The 24,612-nt window shown below is 38.8% G+C and overlaps 1 protein-coding gene across 2 annotated transcripts in view; it reads left to right on the forward strand.

The window, feature by feature from the left end:
* MYRIP (myosin VIIA and Rab interacting protein) overlaps positions 1 to 24,612 on the forward strand; it is a 188,382-nt gene that overhangs the window by 158,201 nt on the left and 5,569 nt on the right. For both annotated transcript variants that reach the window (XM_065753347.1, XM_065753348.1), the window contains 4 exons: positions 2,299 to 2,948; positions 8,900 to 9,139; positions 17,297 to 17,359; positions 22,696 to 22,890. In XM_065753347.1, the coding sequence (XP_065609419.1) occupies positions 2,299 to 2,948; positions 8,900 to 9,139; positions 17,297 to 17,359; positions 22,696 to 22,890 (1,148 nt within the window). The remainder of the gene's footprint in view (positions 1 to 2,298; positions 2,949 to 8,899; positions 9,140 to 17,296; positions 17,360 to 22,695; positions 22,891 to 24,612) is intronic.

Consider the following 24,612-nt stretch of genomic DNA (forward strand, 5'->3'; position numbering starts at 1 on the left):
TGGCCTTACTGTTCATGAGGCCACATCAGGTAACTGCTGCACAAAAGAGCAGGTTAGTTTTCGTCCTCACAGACACACTAATGATCATGTTGGCACAATGGGAGATACTGAACTGCTCATTTCAGCAGCAGCCCTGGCTCCAAGGGACAGAGCAGCAGAGCTGACCTGCCTCTTGCTGTTATTCCCCCAGGACACAGGAGCTGCTCATTCCGATGCCTTCTCTTGATGCAGCTGTAGAGCTGCTGCATCTGTCTGATCCCTGCAGCAATCCCTGATGGGACTATCCATCAATTCCATTTGTGTTTCTGTAATGCCAGTTGAGTGTTATTGGAGAACCTGGGAGGCTTCAAATTAGACAGTGCGAGCAGTGTCCTCTACCTGAAAATTGAGTGGGAATAAAGTAGTATTAAAATGTGACTTAACTAAATATCCTTTATTTATAAACTCTTCCTTCAGTCTCCTGTTGGAAATGTTGTTTTCCTGGGCATTTTAGTTGAAGGCCTATTTTCAGTAAAGCAGTTAATTATGTGCTTAAATTTAAGAACCCTCTCTGATCCCATTGAATTCAACTGTTCAGTAATTTAGTACTTAACAGTTGCTTAACCAGAGCAGAATGGTAAATTGACCCAATTTCCTTTCGGGTGCTCTATTCAGAAGATTTGCTCTGCTTCTTTCATCTAAGAACTATATCTGTGATTAAACTTGAGGTGTCTGTAGAGCTTATATTAAATAGCTGAGCGAGCTAATATGTGCAAATAAGAACTTACTCATAGAGTAGTAAACAGCTTGTATTAGGCTGCAGAAAATGCAAGAAATCTTAGCCAAGAGTTTGAAATGGTAACATTAGTGAGCTTTTTTAGTCATGTGGCCAAAAAGCAGCTCACAGTTTGTTTTGATTACTTTGGATTAAATGATGACTCAAGAGATGAAATACTGACTGTGCATTTTGTTCCCTTTTTGTTACAGTTTCCTAATGAGACAACTTAAAATCTATTTTTAATTTCACTTGGATAAATTATAATGTAAACACTAAGAACTGTCTGCAAATTCCATTCTTTCAAATAAGTGACTTTGATTTGGACAAACAGGAAGGACCCATTTCATATGACTTGAAGTTGAGATAAAACTAAGTCAGGTTTTTGAATATTAATTTCTCCATGGCTTGCCTTTCCATCCTGCTTACCCTGTAAGATGTGATCAGTTATTATCCTCTCCTTTCTTCATTTAACTGAGTATGATTCCTATGTGTAGTTGCTAAACAAAACAAAGGGATGTGGTTTGAGTGAGAAAAAAAATGGTATGGGACTCCACTGCATTACATTTGTTTAATATGGCACAGCTGAATTCAACTTCTTTTGGAGATTTGTGTCTCCCAAAGCTGATTGCTTTGTTTGAAAGAAGTTTTTAAGGAAAGGTGGTCTTCTTTCTCTGAAGAAGGTCCTGTGCTGAAGTTAGTGAGCTTTGCTGGAAAACATGAGAAAGCTTCTCATGTGTGAGAATGATTCTCATGCTTGATATTTTGTCTTCTTCCTATATCAACTATTATAGTAAAGAATGTACATCAGCTGGAAGTCTTTTTCAGTATTTAGTAACTTCGAATGGATTTCTCTTTCACATCCATCGCCATCTCCATTTTATTGAAGATTAATTTCATGCATCTGTAATACCCTTAGGCAGGTCTGTTACCCATTGCATCCCTTTTTTATTATTATTTTCTTTAATGTTCATCTTGAACTTAGGTTTCACTAGTTATTCTTTGTATCCTCTAGTAGCTAGGCTGAAAGAGATTCCCCCATCTCTTCTAATGTGTATTCTCTGTCTTCTCCAGAACACAGAGCTCTGGCTTGATTGTTCCGTAAATGGAAGCCCTTTCAGAATCTGGCTCGTACTTTGCTGCTCTTCTCCATCCTTTTTCCATCTTGTTCTTTTTGAGTTGAGGTGCCAAAACTATACACAGAATCAAAGATGTATGAAAAATATGAGATTTATAGATGTCTGTGTACTGTTGTTCCTTCATCCTTTTTTAATAGTTATTTCAGAAAAAGCCTTGGTGTAAGTACTCTCATATTTCAAGTTGTCATCACCATGACTTCAAGTAGTGACTCCTGATCAGAAATACATCAGCAGCATAGCTCAGAATATGACAGAATTCATGGTAGCAGCAACACGTGCATTTGTCTGTTAGCTTTGTAGAAAGCTCCAGTCTGGGGCCAGTTAATTGCAAGCTGGCATCAAGAGCTCTTCACACTGTGATAATGTATGATATTTGAAGAGTTTATTATTCTTTCATTTTTGTAGATCCGCCTCCTGTTTTACAAAGCACTGATGGAAACTGGGTAGCTTTGCAGAATGTCTCTTTGCCTCGCCCCCGAATGCTTGCCAAACCAAAGAGTCAAGTATTTGAAGCTTTGGAGAATGAGTCCAGCGTTGTGTCTGCATATGACGAGATGGGCTCAGACAGTGAGGATGATTATGACTGGAACATGGCCTTGAACAAGCTGCGTCGGAGACCTCGGCAGTTATCAGATGATTTCTATTGTACCAATTCTCAGTATGATTCTGAGTGGGCTTATGGCAATGATCAGTACCAGGCAGTCACCTCACCTTCCTCTGGGTTATACACCAATACTGAGACACTGTTCTCTGATTCTGAAACATCGTCGGTAAACTCTTCCCTGGAAGCTAAAGGACCTAGCAAACTTCTCTGGTTACAAAGCAGAACTCAGAGTGATGTGCCCAAAATGGAAAAAAAACATTTCCACGGAGAACTGGATGTAAATTTCAACCCACAGGCATCCAGCTTGGAGTATTCAGATAGCAGTGAGACTGAAGAAGTTCAATATGATTTAGAAAAGAGATCAAGAAGATGGAGAAAGAACAAAACGATCTCTGAAGAGGTATGCGAAGGAAAAAATCACACAAAAGCCAACATGAAGAATTTAAGTCAGGTAATTGTGATCTTACTGAATGCAATCTAAAAAAAAATATCTAATTAAACTTTGCTGGCAATAACATGTGAATTGTGAGTGGGAGATGGAATGTTCTTGCAAGCCTTCTCTTCGTCATGCCTCATAACCAAGAAGAAGCAAAAGGTAAAGTGCTGAATATACCATGAACAGGCTTTGCTTCTTTCTCAGATATGCCACTTCCATCTGATCAGTCACATCAGTAATACTGAAAAGTACAGTGCTCCTTAAGAAAATGTCCCAATTTGACAGCAGCCAACAAATGTTGTGTAATCACCTGTAGATTTTTATTTTTATTTTTGCCCTTATTTTTCCTTTCTTCTTGGAGTAAGAATTAACTCCTCTGCCTGGGAATCCTCGCTGTTCTGTTTGCAGATGTCCTGGTATAGGATAAAGCTAGTGAGTCGTAGAAATTCAGGAAGGAGTGGTTTTGAAATATGGTCCAAATACAGTCTGCTTTTGATGAGTCACTTGATTGTTTCAGTTCTGATGTGTTAGGGTCAGTGTTCACAAACTACTTCCATTTAAGTAATTTGTCATGACTAAGAAGGAAACAATATAAGAGCTCTAACTTGAAAAAAACTGATCACAGAACGTAAGGACAGCAGAGCACTTCCCAAACATTTATCTTAAATGTGTAGGAGATAACATGAAACAAAGAAGTCTTCTCTGTTTCGCATTTGGTCAAGCCAGAGCCTGGTATTATGTAAAAGATCCAGTTGTCCCCCAGCATTGATCAGCCATCTAAGTACGCTTCTGAATCTGCTGGAAGACAGTGCTGACCCCTTGTCCAATTCCATTTCCTGTGTCCTACTCCTCTCAACTCCTGTAGCTGGATCATTGCTGCAGTGGTGAGTCTGAAGCAAGGAGCTAGATGCTGCCTTCTGCCTATATTTATGATCACAATCTGATCTTCAAAGCTGTCTGAGCAGTGTTAAGATGTCTGGAATTGTCTGCTTATGTTACAAGCCCATATTTCTCCTGGAAACAGATAATATATTTCTCCTGGTGCGACTGATCATAGGTCAAGATTAGTGTTCTAGGATTTAAGTAGGCTTTTATTACAGGATAAACTATAGTTAATTCTGTATCTATCCATCTGCTTCTAGGAGGCAGGTGTGGGTGTTCCGCACTGACTCATTTATAGTCATGTCCTCATATGTTTATGAGCTACAGATTTTGAAGGGAACTTACATATGTGATATGCTTCAACAACACTTCAGTGGACTTTAATGACCCCTTGGGACATCAGATGGAATCACGGGACCTTCCAGGCACTCCACGAGGACTATATTTTGTACATAGACTTCTGTATTTCCATTTCTGGCTTCACATATTTGTGCATGTTCTGTGTGTGTGTCTCATACTGAGGCTTCCTATGTTCTACTGCTCTGCTTGTAGGTAAGTCCTGCAGATGTTCCTCCAGTGGAGAGCAGAGAAGCTGGGTGCATCCAGGCACACGTGACTGCATCCTTCAGCACACCAGTTTGTGTCTCAAAGTGCAACCTGCTACAGAAAATGACTCTTCTTTTCAACTCTCTTATGAGTTGTCTTGCATCTTCAGTGCTGATTGTACCTCTGTGTTGGGCTCAGAATGCAAGGTTTTGGATTCTGTGCCATTCTCACTATAATTTTACCTCGTAGGCAAACAGAGACTGTTCCTGCTCTCTGCTCCTTCAACCGTAGTGGGCTGTGACTCCAGATCACACTCATGCTTATAAAGTAATGAATTTTTCCCTAGGAAGTGTGTATATAATAATATGGCTGGGTGTGCATGCCTTTAATTTGTGTTTGGACACACATCCTGGTGGCTGATGGGACCATCACTGCCTGCCTGCTGTGTTACTCCAACCTCTGGTACAGAAAACTCTGAGCAGGAATGAGCTGACCAGAACCCTTCATAGCAACAAAATTGCTAGGGATGAAAAAACTTAGGAAATAATTACAGTGATTAAGAGCCTAAAGAGTAGAATTTGAGATATGATAGTAAATTAACCAGACATCATTTGCATTTCTTGGAAAAATTAAAGGGATGTGGGGATTTCATGTGATCCCCGAAGTCATGCACTGATCTATGTAGAACCATGGAGGCTGCATCAGAGAGAAACTTACATGTAAACAGTTTGCAAAAACTGGTAGCAGACCTGCATGGTGAACTGCTGACTGGGAACTTGAGGAAATTTCACTGTGTCTTTTTCACACTGTGCAGATTTTCACATGCTGAGATTATTGAGAATATACTGAAAGCACACAAAATTGCGTCACGGCGTCAGACACTGAACAACTGATCATATGTAAATTGCAGTGAAGAAACGTGCTTTTCCCTATATTTTATTGCATTGTAATCATGGCATGATAACTTGTTCACAGTTATGTTTTCATCAGTGGAATAAGATTTCTGTTCAGCAGTCTAAACATTGGGCTTTCTTTTTTGATTTGTTTCTTTGCTGTACTCCCTGAGACTCACAATGAAAGGAGAGCAGGTCCTTTCCTCTCTCCCTGCTCCAAATCTGCAGCATTGTCAGCAGTAACATTCCAGAACAGTTGCAATCATTTTGAATCTTACAACTGAATTTCATACAACAATTCATAGAACTGTCTTGGATTACACTTGAACAAGGGAACTTAATATTTCATTGAATTGCTTGGGTTGGAAGGGAACTTAAAGCCCACCTAGTTCTACCCCACTGCCATGGGCAGGACTGCACCCTCCAGAGCAGGCTGCCCAGGGCCCCATCCAACCTGGCCTTGTGTACCTCCAGGGATGGGGTACCCACAGTTTCTCTGGGCGGATGAATGTGCTGAGTTTAGGGAAATTTTTGCCACTTTATGTTGGATAAAAGAACAACTTGCTTTAGTGGGTTGTCCATAGAAATGATGTAAATACAGCCATGAAACAAGCACAGTGGGATGTGAAAACTGTCATGACAAAACCAAAGTCCTACTAAAAAGTTTCTGATTGCTTTATGGAGCATAGAAAACTACAATTCCAGGGAAACCAGAATTGAGAGGTGCAGCCTTTTATCTACCTACCTTTCTTATAACAATAATTATTTTTCTAAATTGTAACTTCTTTACAAGAAGTGGCCACTCAAACCATCAAACTCTGTCTGCTTTTATCATTGTCACTGTTGTTGCTTTATCAGCTTTCATTATAGTTTTGAGAGAGTTGTTGCTTCGTGTAGCTGTAATTCTTGTATGTCTAAGGAAAAAGAGAGTCATTTAATTGCTTTCAGTGATGGAAGTGCCCTCATTAGAAGTTTGATTCTTTTATCTTCTTTTTTACCTTCCCCATGCATCACAGCTCTCCTGCCCTGCAGTGACATAAGGAGAGCACTGTGGGACTGCTGGTGCCCACAGGATGGTGCTTGGGATGTATTCATGGGAAGAGCTGCCCTGAAATTGCCCCAGCTCTCACTGAGAAGCTGCCTGCAAACTCATACTCTATGTCATCTTCATCTGAGAACTGCAGTTTCCTATTTAAGTGGATCTTTTTTGTTGAAGGGTTATAACATAGCAGGGACTTCTGGAGCCTCTGAGCCAGTATTTGGCTTGCTTACTCTATTTTGAGGCTTTTGAATCCACTGAGATTACTCTGAGTTATCAGCCATTTGCGTGCAAGGATTTGTCCAGAGTGTATTAGGAAAAGTGTATTTCCTATTTCATTGTCTGCTGAAGGATTTACACTTGCATTAAACCTACTTGATTTACTTTTAGTGTGGCTGTGTCAGCCTGCCAGGCTCTCCCTCAGGCTCTGTTTTCAGATAAACCATCGGCCCTTTACTTCTTGTTTGTACATGTCAGTGTTATTTACTGCTGATAAATGCTAATAGGAACTTACACAATTATTTATTTGAACAGAAGGATGTCAGTAAACTTACCAGATAGAGCAGAAGTGTGACCAGTAAAGAATAATGAAGTTTAAGAGAGCATCTATTAAATAAATACCTTTCAATGTCTTTATTATTTTTATTCACTGTCACGGCCTCTAATGCATTTTTAATCAGTTAGTCCACAGAAGAGGTAACATTTCATCACAAATAGTCAAGCACAAGTCAAGCAGCTCAGCAATAACAGAAGCAGCAAAATGTAGTGTTCCAGGATATCATTATCTCTGCATGTAAGCAGGAACTGACAACTCCTACAAATGCAAATACTCCAGCTGCTAAATGTGAGGAGGCTGGGAAGTAGAAAGATGGGTAATAAGAATGCAGCTGTAAGAAAATAAGCACCCTCAAAGTGTGTCCTCCCCCAGGACAGTATGCTGACATTCTATCTTTGCATAGAACGGTGGGTTATTTGCTCCCTTGCAGTCTCAGTCTCAACTCCTAGCTAAAACAAAGTGTTCCTGCCCAGACGTTGCTTGAGGAAGCCTACACTTGTAGTGCAGAGCTGTCAGAACTCACTAGCAAGTCTTGTAATCCTAAACCACATCATTTGGAAGCAGGAGATTAGGTCTTTGGAGGTACCTATTAAATAAATGCAAGTACCCACATTAAATAAAGAGGGATTCTAGTAATTTGCTGAGACTAGGTAACTAATAAGAAATATCTCAAGTTTAATGAATTTCATCTCCTAAAATACAAATGCACTGTAAATTCCCTAAATTGTGATTGTTTACTCTCAATTACTGGATAGATGGATTCAGCAGCAACCTTCAGATTTTATAGCAGCTTAGCGGCACGTATTTTCCATTACCAAATTGGAACAGAAAGCTGTGAAAGTGCCAGAGAATACAGTACAGTTTCCTATATGAGAGATGAAGGCTTGCACTGTGGGCACGATGTGTCAGTCCATGAAGAGCAATTGGGTGAGGAGGATTTGAGGGAATTGTCAAAGTTAACGTTTTCTGTGAGAACTGGAGGTAATTAGTCCATCCATAAACACTGCTGGTGAGGCTGCAGAGAGAGTAGCTGTGCAAAGCAAATCTGCTTATGGATTTCCAAATAAATGGCACAGAAAATGCAGCTTTTAGTCTCTCCAGCCCTGTCTAGTTTTGTCACAGTAAGAGAGTGCAAGGCAAATTTCCTGCCAAATAGGAACAATTTCCTGTCTGAAGATTTCTCCAAACTGTTATCCTAGATCTGCTGCAGTGTGTCTGATGCTTCCAGGTCCCAGGCTGTGTTCTTTATAGCCTCCTCCTTCGTGGCAGAAAAAAAAACCCAACAAAACAACAACAAAAAAATAAACCTTCTCTGCACAGGAGTAAATGCTGTGCAGGCACTATGCCAGGCAGAGATGTAAAAGAGTTTTGCTTTCCTTCTGTTCAGCCTGGAAAGTGAGAAGCTCATCATGATCAGGTCTGTTTTTTAACTCACCATATTTAACTTCCACCTTTAAAGATTCAGAGGTAAGAAAAACGATGCTCCTGAAGACTGTTGTTCTAAGGAGGCTGTTGTTTGGAAAGTCATTGTAGCTGCAGTGGGTCCACTAATGTAAGTCACTGGGAAAGCTGAAAATCTTAAAGAATGTTGCTTTAAATATTCCAGTAACCCTTAGGAAAATAAGAATAATGTTCAACAGCACCAGAGAAGGAATCTGAGCAAGCTTTTCAGCTAGAGAATGGACACAACTGCCAGGTTTTCACAATAAGATACTTCTCACGCTTCAGTTTCCTTATATGCACCGTAACTGTGATGACAGCGCAGTACTGGGAATGAGAAATTCCATTTATCCTTTTTTTTTTTTTTTTGAGATGCGTAATAATTTTGATAGCTCCTTTCATCATAAAAGCCAGGATTGATAAACTTTATCTAACAGGTGTAGGTTTGCTGGCCTTCCTCTCTACAGATGTGATAATTATTTATAAGCCCACATTCTTTGCTTTCTTTCTGGCCTGTCTGCACTGTGATCATATCTGTACCCTTTTCTGTGAAACTGTTTTCATTCTGTACCTATGCAGAAATTACACTGTTCTTCCAATTTCTTTGTAGGACTTGGATGATTTGTCAGAAACAGATAGAAGTAGTGAGGATCATCATCATACTATCAAGCCTGAACTTATGGAAGAGGAGCTTAAATCCAGGTTATTTCAGCTTGCTGCAAAAATGAGTGACAAAGAAACATCTTCTGGTGAAGAGCAAGAGTCTGAACCTAGAACAGACCCTGAAAACCAAAAGGAGAGTTTGTCCTCAGAAGAAAATGGCAAAAGTATTCAGGAGGAGTTAAAGAAGGTAAGCGCTTCAAGTCCAGTGCTGTAAAAGAATCCAGAAGGAGGAACATGTGTCTAGAAAATAAGTAATGGTTGATTAAAAAACTACAGTCTCTAAACTGCATCTGAGCTTGCATCCTTGTGAGCCTACAGAATTAGCTCAAAAGCAGCAAACTTTGTGTAATAAACCTGTTAAGTGACTGACGCTAAAGCAATTATATCAGTTTCTACTGAAGGAAAATCTGCTTGTATCTTCTTATTTAAAACTATATTCATGTCTCCTTTTTTTTCTCCAGCTTGTTTAAGTTTTTTCAGTCCTGTTGTTTGCTCTTTTCTTTTCAGTATTTTTTAACTTATTCTCGTGTTATGGATTGCTCTTTTGCCTCTCTCCAAAGGAATATTCTGTGCTTCCTTAGAACTTTACAGTGCTTTTATGCTGTCAAATAATGAGCTCCTGTCTGTAGTAACCCATTCTAGCAAAATGATAATCTAGTGTCAGATAATGGATAATCCAGTTCTGATAATGGAGGTCTTCCACCCATTTCATTTCACCCTTAAAATAAGAAGTCTGACTTCAGTGTCACCCCACAGAACTTAACATCTGCCTGTTTCTGAATTTCTTTTCATATCGTAGGGTGTACTTGGAGCTGTGTTCAACCATTTTTGAGCTCAGTTCACCACACAGGAGAATTTCAAAAGTCCTGTTCCGTAACCTTTAATTCTGGACTGTAATTGCATCGTGTTATACCGTGGCTAACTCCTACATATTCTGTTGAATAATTTAATAGTCCTGGTCTGTCTTTGTAAACCAAAGATGAGCTAAATTTAATGCATAGGGGGAGTAATCTCTTTCCTTTGTCCATTAGATGCTGGTGGCCTTTTTATCTGGAAGAGCACATCGCTGGCTTATGTTCAACTTGGTGTCCTCCAGGATCTTATTTCCTTTTCTGTCAAGCTATTTCCCAGCCAGATTGTCTCCAGCCTATACTGATGCAAGGGAGAATTCCTTCCTAGGTGGACTTTGCATTTCCTTTCATTGAACTTCATGAAATTCCTGTCAGTTCATTTCCCTAGCCTGTCAATGTCCCTATGAATGGCAAGAAGGCCATCTCAGGTACCAACCCACTCCTCCAAATTTAGGGTGCATTCTGTCTCGTTGTTTCTGCCAATAATTATGAGAGAAAATAGTACTGGCCACAGGTGAAGCTAGTGACTGGCTTCAACACCAGTCTTGGACTTCAGCTAGGTCCAACCATGTTGGCCTTCAAACCTCTGAGCACAACTATTTCAGACCAACAGTTCAGGCAGTTTTCAACCCATCTCACTGTATACTTGTCTACACATCCAGTCCATACTTGCTCAGTTCATGTATGGGGACATTATGAGAGACAGTACAGAAAGCCTCATTAAAATCAAAATATCATTTTTTTGTCCAGAAATGTGGTGTCAGTGGTTTATGGGCTGGGTCAGCCCAGTTCCGTAACAAATGAGACGAGGGGACCCATGCCCCAGGAAAGGGGAAGGGGGAAAGAAAAAAGGGAAAAGGGAGATGGACCTAAAAATAAAACAGTGAAAACGATCTGAGGAGGAAAGCTAATTTACTAAAAAAGATATCGGAATGCAAAATAATACAATGTAATTGGAATTGAGGCTAATAAAACAAATGAGAGAGTATCCAAAAGCCAAAGGCTTTATGCTGACATTGAAGGTGAGATGGCTAGGGAGCATCCGCTGTTGGGATGGTCTGAAAAGGAAAACAGAGGGCTCCCATGACTTGACAAGTTTTATCTTTCCCTCTGAGCAGAAAATGGAAAAATGCAAAGTAACACCAAGTCCTCTGGGGTACATAGTTCTCTTCTGAGACAGATATATTTGGAACTATTGACAATCCACGGAACTGGAGCATTAAATCTTTAAGTCCCAGTGCTCTACATGATATTATGATGTGGAATACTGATAACAAAAATCATTAAACCATGACAAGTAGTCACTTACTTCATTGTATAAAGCAACCAGGTTGGCCAGGTATGATTCCCCTTTCATAAATTCATGCTGACTACTCCCAGTCACCTTGTCTTTCATATGTTTGAAAGTGGATTCCAGGAAGATTTGCTTCTGGATCAGTGCTCAACAACATTCCCCAGGTTATCATCATCTTTCAGAGATTAAAAATGGCAATGTTGCAATGCCAAGGACCAGCTCCCTCAGCTCTGGTGACCATTTCCCATCAGGTCCCATTAATGTGCATATGTCCCATTTGTTGAGGTGTTTGCTCACCTACCAAGAGCTTTTCTTCATTGTTCCAGACTTCTCCATTGTGCACAGGGGCCTGAGAGCAAATCTTACATGCAAGTTGTGCTGAGGACAATATTGTTTAGCCACAGCATTTTTCTTGTTTTCTGTCACCATACCACTTCAGTAGTGGGCCCCATTTTCCTTCATCTGCCTTTAGTTGCTGGTTTACCTGTAGAAGTCTTGTTGCCATCTGTGTTCTTCACCACACTGAACTCCAGGGGGATAGTGGCTTTCCTGACACCGTAACTATACACTTGGGCATTGTCTCTGTAATCCACCTGGATCAGTTGATCCAGCTTCCTCATTTTGCTATGTTGGTTCTTTTTATCATTTGAATAAAATACTTTTTAAATGATGAATAACAGAGAAGTGCCCAACTCTTGTTCAAAGCGGAGCTTCTGTGCAGCCAAGACCCCAAGAGATGAGTAGCCACACAGCTAACAATAACAAGCCTGAGTGGATCTAGGGGATAAGAACAATTGACTGGTGAGAGGCAGCACTGGGCTCCTTATGGGGGCATATTGACCACTGCTGACAGAAATAAAAAGCCCTTCTAGGAACAAGGACCAGCACAGAAATGATTTTATTGTCCAAGGTGAATGTCCCTTTTCAGCGGGAAGGATGGAGAGTGCCTTTGCCTAAGATAGCTGTCTGCCTCAAACCTGTGCTTGTGTATACTCTTACCTCCAGATTCTTACCTGCCATACAGTGGTAGTAGCTGTTTCTTATTTCTCTGAATGGAAGTGGTGTATTTTTGGCTTAAAACAACTTGATGAAGAGCATAAACTGAGTAAATTGGTACTCTCCCTGCAGGTCTTTGGAAACTTCTGCCTCTGGTGACAGGATTAGGGCTGAGCGATTATATTAGGTAGATGAGATTTGCACATTCTATATGTGGTCTACTTAATGCATCTACAGAGTATTATTACTTGGTTTATATATATTTCTTTAACATTTGTATGTCAGTTATTTAAAAAAAATGTACTGCTTAATGCATTTTTCACAGTAAAACTTTCTTAAGCTTAAAAGAGAAGAGACATGGTGTATTTAGGAACAATTTAATGCTCACAGTTCTTAATTTTTAATTGATTTTGGCTGATCTTAGTCATTCATCGTCACAGTATGTATTCTTTTTGCCTATAATGATGAAACCTAAATATCCCAATACTATGCATGATAATGGCTTCAGAAGAATTGATAGTAGAGCTTGCTTCAGCTGTATGGAAATAAACAGACTGCTTTCATTCTTATTCCTGACAGTCATCATTATAGGTAATTTAAATCCTCTAATGCATACCTTCTCTTTGGAAAGGTGGCTGATTGACAACCTTCAATGAAGTACTGAAAGTGATAGTGTATAATACCAGTTGTGGCTATGATCATCTAAAATGTGAAGACATATCATACTCAAAGAACAGAACAGGAACAGAATAGAATAGAGTAGAATAGAGTACATTCATTACATCAGAAGGGACCTTCAAGAATCATCTAGTCCAACTGCCAGACCACTTCAAGGCCATCCAAAATCGAAAGCATATATACACACACATTAACTGGTAAATAAGTAGATTACGTGTCTCAATGGAGACAAGCACAGAAAATGTATTTTCAGAGAACCTGCAATTTTAAAAGTCAGTGATCCCTGTAAACAGTGGTTTTTGAGAGCCTGATTTTTGAAGAATACATGTATAGGGAATTACAGGTCTTATAGACTGATATTTGACATTCTCAGCCAGAGACCTAAACTTCTGATGTGGGCATGAAGTTTCAAATTAAATCTACAGAAGCTCTAACTGAGCAAAGCTTTGTTGCCTCCAATCCACTCGGAGCTTCTGAACACAGATTGCTGTATTTTAGTGATCTTGTTAAATTTTAACTGTGCTGCCTGCCTTTGTTAGCTGTTAGTTTTCTATTCTCAAGCTCTATTCTGGCACACATTAGCAGCCTTAAATCACAGGGAATTACTAGTTACAGTACCCCTGGCCATAGAATAAGATTTCAATGAACATGTATCTTCTGCTGAATCACTGGAAATTGAGTACTTCATGCTCGTGAAAATCTTACTTCTACGTGTGTACACCTCTAAATTCTAGAGTTCTGATTTTTTAGAGGAAGCTAGGAGCCTCATGTAATCACATTGATTATATGATGCCTTAAAAGTACTTTGTATGTTAAGACTTCTGTCAGTGAGAAGAATTGTCACACCTTGTATCTTCAGTGGGCAGTTAGCTGAAGTTGGACATTTATGGATTTTCAGTTGCCCCCTTTAACTGATCTTTTCAGTTGTATGACTGCCTTTAAGATACAAGTTGGAAAATGCTGACCTTTGAGATACTTGTTTAGATCACATGTGATACTTAAGGGTTTTCGTAGGTATTAATTATTACTGACTGTTTTATGACTTAAACTCTTCTAGAATCTTAGCAGAGTTATCTTCAACGTTACTAAATCTGTGATTGCCTAAAATGGACTTGTGGAGGTTCACAGCTCTCTTAAACAAATATAAGCCTACAACATGCTTGCTTTTATGGGTAATATTTTGTGCTTATTAAGTTACAGATGCAGTTTATGCTCTTTTACCACTGTGCAGAACCCTAAAGAGCCTGCTCATCCCAGCTGTGTAATGAAAGGCCATGGGGGTCTTTTAAAAAAGAAAAAGCAAATAATGGGTCAGGTCTGTATTTCATGGAACACCCAAGAATTATGTCCTAGAATACAATTTGATCAGTATCTAAGTAAATGCAGCATTCTGAATGCAGACTCTCTCAGTGACCATTGGAAACTCAGTTATAGAGATACTGTGTGAAAAAGAGGATAGCTCCTGCTATTTTTGCAAATTGCTCCACTGGCATAAAAACTGAATTATGAAAACATTACTTGGGTTTCCCTTTATGGACTTCTATTTCATACTTTTTGTTTAAGTTATGAAAATGAACAAGTGGAGCTTCAGAAGCAGCATTTCGTTTCTGTATTTGCTGCATTGCTTTGCTGCTCGCAACTTGCTGTGCAATTGAGGATTTTTCTTTAATCCATTTCTGCTTTTATTCCTGCTCAGGGAATCTCACGGCTCAGGCTGAGGAGCAACTTCTTTAAATCCTACTCTTTTCTTGATATTGCTACATGACTAGGCATGCAGTAATTCTTTACTGAACAACAACCTGTCAGAATTTTGTTAAGTTGCATAGTGAGATCCTGTTCCTGAAGTAATCCAAGTTCCCTGCTGATATGAATAACAACATGAATATACTTTCCACAGCATACACATGCCTTCATTTTCTGGAAAAATTTTACTTATCTTGAGTTTCATAAAGTTTTATTTTGGGGAAAGTAAGAGCTACAAATAGTTTCATATGTATTTGTGCCAGAGGCCCACAGTCTTTGCCTTGAGAGAGTCTATCTTGCATTTCTCAACTAGTAAATCAGCACTTTTCAAGTACCAATGTAATGGCATTGCTAGAAAATCTGTCTGGCACCTCTCTTTAGTATGAGGAATAGCAGGTAGATGGAATAGATGGTAGATGTCTGTGGATGTCAGTGCATTTTAGTTCAGAGCCCTCCCTAGCTTTTCCCATAGGTCCCTTTGGAAAGTTTCAGTGCCATCTCCCTGGAGCCTTCTTCATGCTGAACAAGCCCAGCCCCCTCAGCCTGTCTCCTTAGGAGAGGTGTCCCATTCCTCTGAGCGTCCTCGTGGCCTCCTCTGGATGTGCTCCAGCAGCTCCATCCACATCATTCTCGTGCTGGGAGCCCAGACCTGAATGCAGTGCTGCCTTTACCAGAATTTTTTGGAGTGATTATCTTGCAACTTTCAGAACCGAAAACTTTGCTGAGGAATTCTTAGATATTTTAGCTGCTTCGTTTATCTTGGCAGGTTTGCTGCCATCCAGTTTTCTATGCCTGAATGCTTTAGTAACAACTGTGTACAAGTTCCCAAATAACCAGAATCCCATGGCTCACTTAAGCAAGAAAATTTAATAGCATTGGTAGCTTTACTGCATTGCCGTTCCTGGGTCAACAACTCAGAAGATACTTGTGTGTATGCTGTTTCACATGATTGTATGCAGGATGCTCAAAATAATTCTTGTATTTGGTGGCTCACAGCTTTTATTATGATGTTAATTATCTAGGCAGCATTCCAAAGTCCAGAATTGTAAATGGAATATGGACAACACTGTGAAATGTGATCTTTAAGGCTTTTCTGTGCAGATAATTGCGAACAACAGTAGAGAAAACAGATTTTTGGCTAAAGAAGATGAAACAGTGGGTTTTTCTTCTAAAAGAGGCATGACACTTCAATCTTCTTATTGGACTATGGATCCAAAATTTTAAATTCTCAATTCAACAAAGCAGTCAAGTATATGTTCTAGTTATTGCTGGACAGAAATGTCATTCATGAGATTTCTCCCAGATATTATTTACTGATCTTTACTATGGAAAATTAAGTTGATCCGGAGCGTGTTTTATCAAAATCAGAGTCTGATTTCAAGCAAAATAGTTTATTCAAGAGCATAATTGTAATATATATATAAAAGTTTTAAATAATGGACAGTGACATTTGTGATCCCCCAGTTCTGACACCTTCTGGGCTCAATGCAGTTGTCTATGTCTGGATTTGTTGTCCATCCAAGATGTCTTGGGATATCCCAAGGATCGTAAGCAGCTAGTCCGGGGAGGACGTGTCTCTCATGTCTGTCTGACAGCTGTTTTGAAAGTCCTCCAATGCTTTGAGATGTTTCAAACTGCACCTTGTGTTTAAGCAATTGAATCTACGTGGAGAAGAGGAGAATGAGATTTCAGCTGGCTTCACACAGAGAATGCAACGCCTTTGTTAATAGGTGTCCTGTAGTCTCAGATTTTATGCTTATGTGAATGTTTGTCCAAGACAGCCTTGTCCAGTGTGCATGAAATGGAAATCTCATTCAGTTGAGTGATTACTGAAGACTTATTTACTTAGCAAGAAAATATAAAAGTCATTTGACAGGTACAGCTACAGAAAATCAGTTCAGATTAGTGTAAACTCCTTTAACAGAACTGCAGGAAAAAAAAATAGATTGTAACAACAACAGCAATATATATATAGTTATATATATATATAGTTTTCTTGTGTTTTCTAAGCAGTCCATGAAAATCCAGATGAGATCTGTCAGATCTAGCTGGAAGGCATTCAAGAAAGTGCTGGTCTTCAGCTCGGTGATACATCTGTCCCAGCACAGCCAACAGCACAGCTGTGGTTCTGTCACTGCTTTGATGCAAAACCGGTCAATATTGTTTGAGTAGACTTAAGTCAATTTGGGAGATTAAGGTAAATCTTGTGACTTGACTCTGGAGAGTGGTAGTATGATGAGTTTTAATGAGTTTTGTTTTGGGATAGTGAACTCCAGGAGAGGGACAATAGTAAGTAGTAAGAAGTGATTTGGCACAAGACATCTCAATTAAGCACAAGTGGTCCAGACCTGAGTAACTGTTATAAGCGAAGTTCATACCCCTTTGTAATGTGAAACACACACAGCATCCAAAAATTGAAGAGATGGCTGACTTCTCTTTTTCTTAACAGTTCTGCAAATCTCCTGTTGCTAGTGCCACTTTGTTTTGGGGGGGGTTAGAAATCATTTTTTTCCAATCTGCTTTATTTTGTGAAAAACTGTGTGTCATTTGCAAAATCTGTCTTCATGAAGTCAGTTATTTTGAGTATAAAATAAACTAGACATTGTTTTGTTTTAAATATTTTAGTAATGAGGGTAATACATCCTAGTATTATATATTTGTTAGTTTCTGTGTCCTTGTGCTCATCCCAAAGTTCTAAGTCTGAACCTTTATAAATATTAACCTCTGCAGATATTAACATAACTTTTCTGCCTTTTTATTTAACTGCTTTCCCATTATCTAGGAAAAACAAAAGGCTTTTGATCTTCACTTAAAGCTGCAGTTTTTATCCACTGTATTGCAGCAGGTGAGAGCACTTTGTTTTGTCTGTGTCTTTTGACATCTCTTACATAGTACGTAAGAGATGTTACAAAGTGATATTGAGGGTTTCCTCATTTCCCAAGCAAAATTCTCAAATTCATATTATTTTCCAAGAAGTATCAGGCCTGAAATACCAAATCATTTGACCAGATTCAATGATCACTGCAGAACTAGACCTATGTTACGATGGGAGTGATGAGCATGAAGTAGACATTTGGAGCAGACTAGCTCTTATTTGGATTCATTATAAGAATTTGATTTTATCAGTAAAGTGCAGAAGACAAACAAGGTCCATTCACATCTATTAAAAAATTTGAAAGGAAAATTTTAGAAGTTGATTTCAGCAACACATTTTTAGCAGTTCCTGATCACAGTAGCCTCCAAAACTCATTATAAGCTCCCAGTTTAAAAAGTGAACAAACCCTTAATTCATTATAGAGGAAGTACACAGTGCATAGGCACTTTCTCACTTTGCTGCTAGTGTCTATTACTTTATCATTCTTTTAGGTGGGAATAGATCTCATATTCTGTGTTATTTGAGTCTCAGCTTGTAAGAATCAAGTGATAGAGCATATTTTCATTTTATTCACTAAAATTCACTAAAATAAATACATACCATATATTTTAAAATGCATGCTATTTATAGTATCTCATACCTAGTACTAAGCAAAATAATTTTTTACCATTTTCTCAGTCATTAAAAAATAGCTTTTTTGTGTATAAAAGGTCAATGCTTAATTCAGCAGAACACTACTTCTCCCCACCTTTTCCTTTTTTTCTATACTCTGAGTTTTTTAACCTGTGAGTATTAATTGCCTGATGGATCTTGGTTTTCTTCAGTGAAAATATCAAGAATCATTTAAAAAAATATATCTTTCTACATTTGTCTGGCATAGTCAGGCTGTAGACACTCATACAAAATGCTGTGTAGATTTTAAGACTTGAATGTTCCCTTTTTCAACTTAGACTGTAATATTTTACCTCCTGGAAAATAATTTCCTTCCTCATGATTATAGAAACCTGTAACTGTATTAGGACAGCGGATTGAATTTGTTAGCTAAAATGTAGTATCGATAAATACCTTGCAGAACCAAAAATAAAGAGAAATAGGTGATTTTGTACAATGATTTGGCTTTCCTTGTCCACATGAGTGCTCATAAATGAGGATCTTGATACTAAAGTCAAGGTAAGAAGTCTCAAACAGAAGGCTCATTTCTTAATTAGCACAGTTTATTATTGTACACTTGTCTTCTTTTCATTATCAAGAGAAATTTTAGCTTCTTTTCACAGTCTTTGTGGTGTTGATTGGTTACAACACACTTTTAAGCCAAAAGATGTTTTGAATGTCAGGGTTGCTGACTGCCATTGATGGCTGGGCTTTGGTAGCTCTGTTCTTCCCACACCACAACGTGGTGGTTTCTCTCTTGAGTGAGAAACAGGCCTGAGAATGGAGCTGCACATAACTGCACTGCAGTTGACACGGTCAAAACTGGCAGGGCTCTTAGCAATAGAAAGTTCTCCTTGCTCTATTTCTTGGCCTGTTGATGTCAGCTGTGCTCTAAGTAATCACTAGTTGTTGCCTTCCATGACACTTTAACAGTGTTTAACAATGGTATAAAGTTATAGTGGAAAAAAAAATAAAAAAAGAGAGAGAGAAAGAAGGTTCTAATGGCTAAGTACAGTGTGAAGAGAAAAACAGGAAAATTAATGTTGAACTTTACTACTTTACAAGCTTGAACAGTAAAATGCATTTTCATGGAAAAGAAATGAGGCAGAGTTGTCATAGGCTGCTGAGTTGCCTAGAAATACTTGATGCTTAACTACTCTCAGCTACTTGGACACTTAACATTGTTTCAGATATAAACAAATAAATAAATTTGATTATAAATAACACATTCAGAAATAAATAAACCATCTTTTTTTTTATTTCCACAAGTCATCATCCTTTGTGCAAGCACCCCTAGTTCAAGAAGTAAGAAAAATAAAGAAATATTGGCAATATCCATAGAGGAAGGAGAATCAGCCAGAGAGGGGAGAGAGCTTGACAGGAAGAGCTAGCTTGGACCACTGAAACATCTGTACAATCACAGATGAAAATGGCAATAAAAAGATGTTTCATATGATGCTGATAGTTACATTTGAAACATGCAGGCACACATACAATGCATATTTGTTGCATGCACATACTTTTTTAGTATTTTGTTGGTTTTAAAACTCTTCCACGAAGAACTCAGGAACCTGAACTTCTCCTTTTGATCGTATTTACAGTATTTGTAAGCCTGGTCATTCATTATCATAAATAGAGACAAATAGGTGTTTTCTTCTTGCCACAAAACTCTTAATCTCATATTCAGGAGAAAATGAGGCTCTCGTTAATGGTACATACATACATTCAAATTTAATTTGAGAAGAGTTATGTTATAACTGAGTATCACAGTATCGCAGATGAAAACAATGCATCACAGTGTTTCAGGAAGAATGTGCTTAACTTTTCTATGTAGCTATTTGTAAATAGAGATTGCTTTCTGTGTATATCACATCTATATTGGTACTTTGCTCAACAAGACAGATGGGAAAGACTTTGTCGTGGGACGCTAGCTGTCTCTTTGAGTGCCCTATTGGTCTTAACAATGACCTTTCGTGCATGGGCAAGATAAATTAGATAGCCAGAGGTCTTCATAGCAATTTGAAATGTCCACCTACCAGGATGATCTTGGTGTGCATGTCTGTGAATTTTAAGTTATTTATATAGAATCTCATAAGTCTTAAGTTTGACAAAGATGGAGAGAGGGATTGCGAAGCACTAACATTCCAGATTTTTTCTTCTTTTCCTTACATGTGTTAAATAATTATCCCTGGAGTTGGTCACTGTGTTTGAAAGCTGGCTGTTATGGAACATGAGTGACTTAAACAGTTTTTGACAGTAGCTGAAAAAGTTCTCCCATTTGTGAAAACATTAACTGAGTATACAGTTGTTCCAATTTGAGAACTCTTGAACTCCGTACATTTTTATTTTATGTCTTCCTCAAGCAGACACTGATCTCTTCTTACACATCTCAGCATGCAGCCCAAAGCAAAACTAACTTCTAACTAGTCTTTAGCAGAAAACTGTCACAAAGTTTAAATGTAAATACTTCAAAATATTGCTTGTGCTCTTAAGTTGTGTGAGGTCTACTCGTCAGAGGTACTCTAAATAAGGTTGCTTTTATTGTCCCTGTTATTTCTCTATGATGTTTAGTGCTCTATCCTTGTTACGCTGTAAAAGCAGAAGTTTCACAAGCTCAAATATAAAGCTTTAACTGTGACTCCTCTGCCTAGATACCTGCAGGCTAGGATCAAAATATGTTCACTGCACTTCAAAAACATTCATCTAGCTGCCTTGTGCAACATTTAATGTGAAGCAAGGGTTTGGTTTTAAAAGCCAAGCAGTATATGCCATTAAGAACTTACCTCGGAAATCAAGAAAAGCTAAAAGTCGTATTTTTCTCTTGCTGAACTTTTCTTTTCCTGATCTTATGTATCAAGAATATAAGGTATTTTATGCAAAAGTTTGATTTCATAAAGATTCATATCACAGAACACTTTACCAGGAAAATAATAACTGTGTCATGCAGTCCTTAGACTGTAATAAGTGCCAGTGTGGGCTCTCGGATACTGGTGTAAGAAACCTTTTTCTAATTAAATTTAATCTTTTTTTGGAAATCCATCATTAGCTACAAAGGATAATTTAAAAAAAAAAAGAACACTGAAGTGAGGTTAAAGTTCTTGAAATGGAGAGCACACATCACCAAAGATGATGAAGAAGATACAGATGATGATGAAAATGTAGTGTCTGGCCTTTATCCTACCTTGTTCTCTACTGATAAAATAGAATAAGAATTAGGTACTTGTAAAAGAGAATAATAAAACAAAGTAACATTGATTTCCTTCTCCATCCTATAAAATTATCGATCTGTTTTTAACCTAATTGGTACTTGTGAAAATAAATAGAGAAAAACAGTCGGCTATTTAAGAGATTCGAGTATTTATTCTCCATAAGAGAGACCTAGGCTTCCTTGTTCACAGCCATCCTAACAAGCAAAAGATCTGCGTGCAGTAGCATACAGTATTTGCTTTGTTCTCATTCTTTTTAATCTTATGTGTCCAATTATATCTCGTAATTCAGAGAAATAATGGTACTGAAGATGCCTTAACGCACTGATGTTCTACAACTGAGCACATGCTACTAAAGAAGTAGTGTTTCAGTGAAAGTCTTATCTAACATAAAGCAAACTACAGGAAAGAGAATACGAGGTTTTCCAGAGTTTGTGTGAATGAAAGAAACTCTCTCTCTCCCGTATCTTGCTATGGAGACTGGCTGAAATATTGACTGCTATAACATTTACATTACAAAATGTATAGGTTGCTGGGTCCCTCATTCACACACCTAAAGTGTATGAGTGTTTGAGGGATTAACTGAGATGAGCATGACTTCCCTCACTTTTAGGCAAAGCAGCACCATATATATTGCACGTATATTCAGTGATAGTGGTTGTATTGGCTTCAACAGACTGGCTCAGTCGCCAAGCTGTGTAGTTTAGATGTTGAGTTTGATGCTTGAGAGTACATCAAGTGACATTTTATTGCTATTGGAGGATTAGAAGGTTGAAGCTCGGAAAAAATAATCTGAATTGGAATAGGTAATAACCAATTGCAAATTGGGAACATTGATGAAGAAAAAAGGCTTTCAGTTGGTTGAGGTATTGTTCTTTTGAACACCGATTAAACTGCACGCTTTTCTTTGGTATTTGATACAGTTTATTTAACATGTGTGGTTGTAGCTCAGCCTTTCTTTTTTGGGGCCATCATACAGTTCCTAGTAATCATCCATATAAACTGCTGTTCTCACAGGGCTGCTGCAGCTTGCTCTCCCCTGTTTGTATCTGCAGTAGGATGGCTCCTGTAGATACAGAAACGTGCTTCCTCATCTGTTTGTCAGCACCCAAAAAAGAAGACGGCGGTTTAAAAATCTGTTTTAAAAGCTATTGCAAAAATAGCTGTATCTAGCTCACTTGGATTTTAAAGCTAGATATGGGTATGTTCCTTCTGCATAAGGTTTGGAATAGCCCTCCAGTAGAAATTGTTGTGGAATAGTTGTGTATGTGTGCTACTTTGTCTGCTGTATCCGTGTGCATGTGCTGAAAAGGGAGAAATAGGTGCCTCAGCAACTTGCCAGGTGTGTTATTTTAGCATTTTTAAGCCTACAGGTATAAGCCATGCTATTTAATACCCCCCTGTGCTAACATAGTGCTGTTTTCTCTCTCTACTCTTGTATCAAAACAGAAGTACTCTGCTGTCTCTCTCTGCAACATATCTACAGAGGTCCTGAAAGTCATCAACGCCACTGAAGAGCTGATAGCAGAATCCACCAGTCCCTGCGACCTCCCAGATGATGTTCAGGACAAGGGAAGAGGCACATTCCCACTGGGAACCGACCCCATCAGACTCGATGAGCAGCTCACCACACTGGAAGAAAATGTGAGAACACGAATCAGAGTGTGAGTGGGTGTATGTGTGTGTGAGACAGCTGGAAACAGAGAGTGCTTAGGCAGCATCAGCCTGTGGTATGAATTAGCCCTGTGTTGCTAAACAAATACACCAACAGAACGAAATATCTTATTTCAAAGGGGTACTCAGCTGTGTTGTGTGTTGCTTTTTATCAATGCGTACTTAGTTGGAGGAGAAGAGTTGGATGTGGTGTGTTTTACAACTAATTTCAGAAATGTAAACTCTCCAAATCCCTACAGCTGTGCAGCTGTGCTTGCTGAAACCACACATCCCAACCACGTCCCAACTGCAGTTTCACTGTTGTAAGGGCAGCTAGGGAAAGCCTGTCCCAGGTCACACGGAAGAGTGGAGGACACGTTCTCCAAGGGGCTTTCCCAGCACTGAGCATCAGGGAGCCAGTAATAGCAGCAGGCTGGAGAAGTCAAATTAAACAGACATTTCCTTTTTCATGAGTGCCTGTCATCTGTCAGGAAAAGTGTAATGCTTTTTTGTGAGAAGTTACCACCCATTGGAATGTTTTCGTGCACCCACATAATGGAGTTGGTATACTTGTAAATTTTGATTTTCTCTTCTTCCCACATTTAACTAATTACCTTTCAGTGGTTTTTCCCTTCATTAGGAGCTTTTAAAGGAATCACAGGAATCCACTCCCATTAGAACATCCTGATCAATTCAAGATAGCACATCATGTATGTCTTTAGCACCCAGAAAATATTCAAAGACAGAATTTCTTTTTAGGGAAGCTGCATTGAAAACTATCAGAGGTGCATTTTTGACTCACTTAAGCTCCAGCAATCCTTCATGTCCTTCTGACTATTTGCCTTCTATGGTGTTGTGGCATCCCGTTGTTCATTTGGGTCAAGCATTTCTCACTGGGTGCTGAGACAGAACACTGCTTGCTGTGGTGTTCATTCATAAGGCTCAGCTCAGCCTTTGCTGTGTACCCACACCACATCTTTCTCTGCTCCAGAAAGGATTTAAAATAGATGACAAAACTGAACGGTACCGAGATTTCAGTACCACACTCTGGTGGTGTTTGTGGAAGCTCTGCATACCTGAACAGTGTCCTCAGTCTGAATGTGAATGTATGCATAAGGACAGGATTTAGTGGAGACCTGGAAGTACACCATTGCTGTTGAGAAGTGCGATGGTTGTTCAGGGAAAGAGAATCTTCATATTAAGAAAAACCTATTTGGATCTAGCTGGAAAACGATCAATAACATTAACACTTAATGAATGTAGAGGGTGGCTGAGTTACATGAACATTATTGACATTCTTTCTTTTCTTTTTTTGTGGTTACTTTCTAAAAAGGTTTTTTATTATACTTCTTTCTTTTAGCTTTTAGCCTATTATTTAGGAAAGAATGATTAAAACCCGTAAAAGCAGAAATATTTATGTTTTAATCAGAATGTTAACTTCAGGGTCCACATCAGTCACATCCACGTTTGCCCCTTGTACCATGAAGACTGCCACAGATATGTTTAATTCATGGTCTTTTTGTAGCACTGCAGCCTTTATTGGTGTTACAGTGAGTGACACTGCCAGTGGGAAAAGTCAGAAAATGTATTTCATTTCCACGGTCCCCTTCCCAGCCTCAGGGAAGCAGCCCCTTGGCTATCTAGTAAATAGGCAGAAAGTGTGGTATTTTGACGTGGGGCAGCACAACTTCAAGCGCAGTTGTCAAAAGCTGG

The sequence above is a fragment of the Cyrtonyx montezumae genome, unplaced genomic scaffold (assembly GCF_038088225.1).
Source record: "Cyrtonyx montezumae isolate F1298 unplaced genomic scaffold, pur_monq_1.0 scaffold_8, whole genome shotgun sequence".
In the NCBI taxonomy this organism is placed as follows: Eukaryota; Metazoa; Chordata; class Aves; order Galliformes; family Odontophoridae; genus Cyrtonyx; species Cyrtonyx montezumae.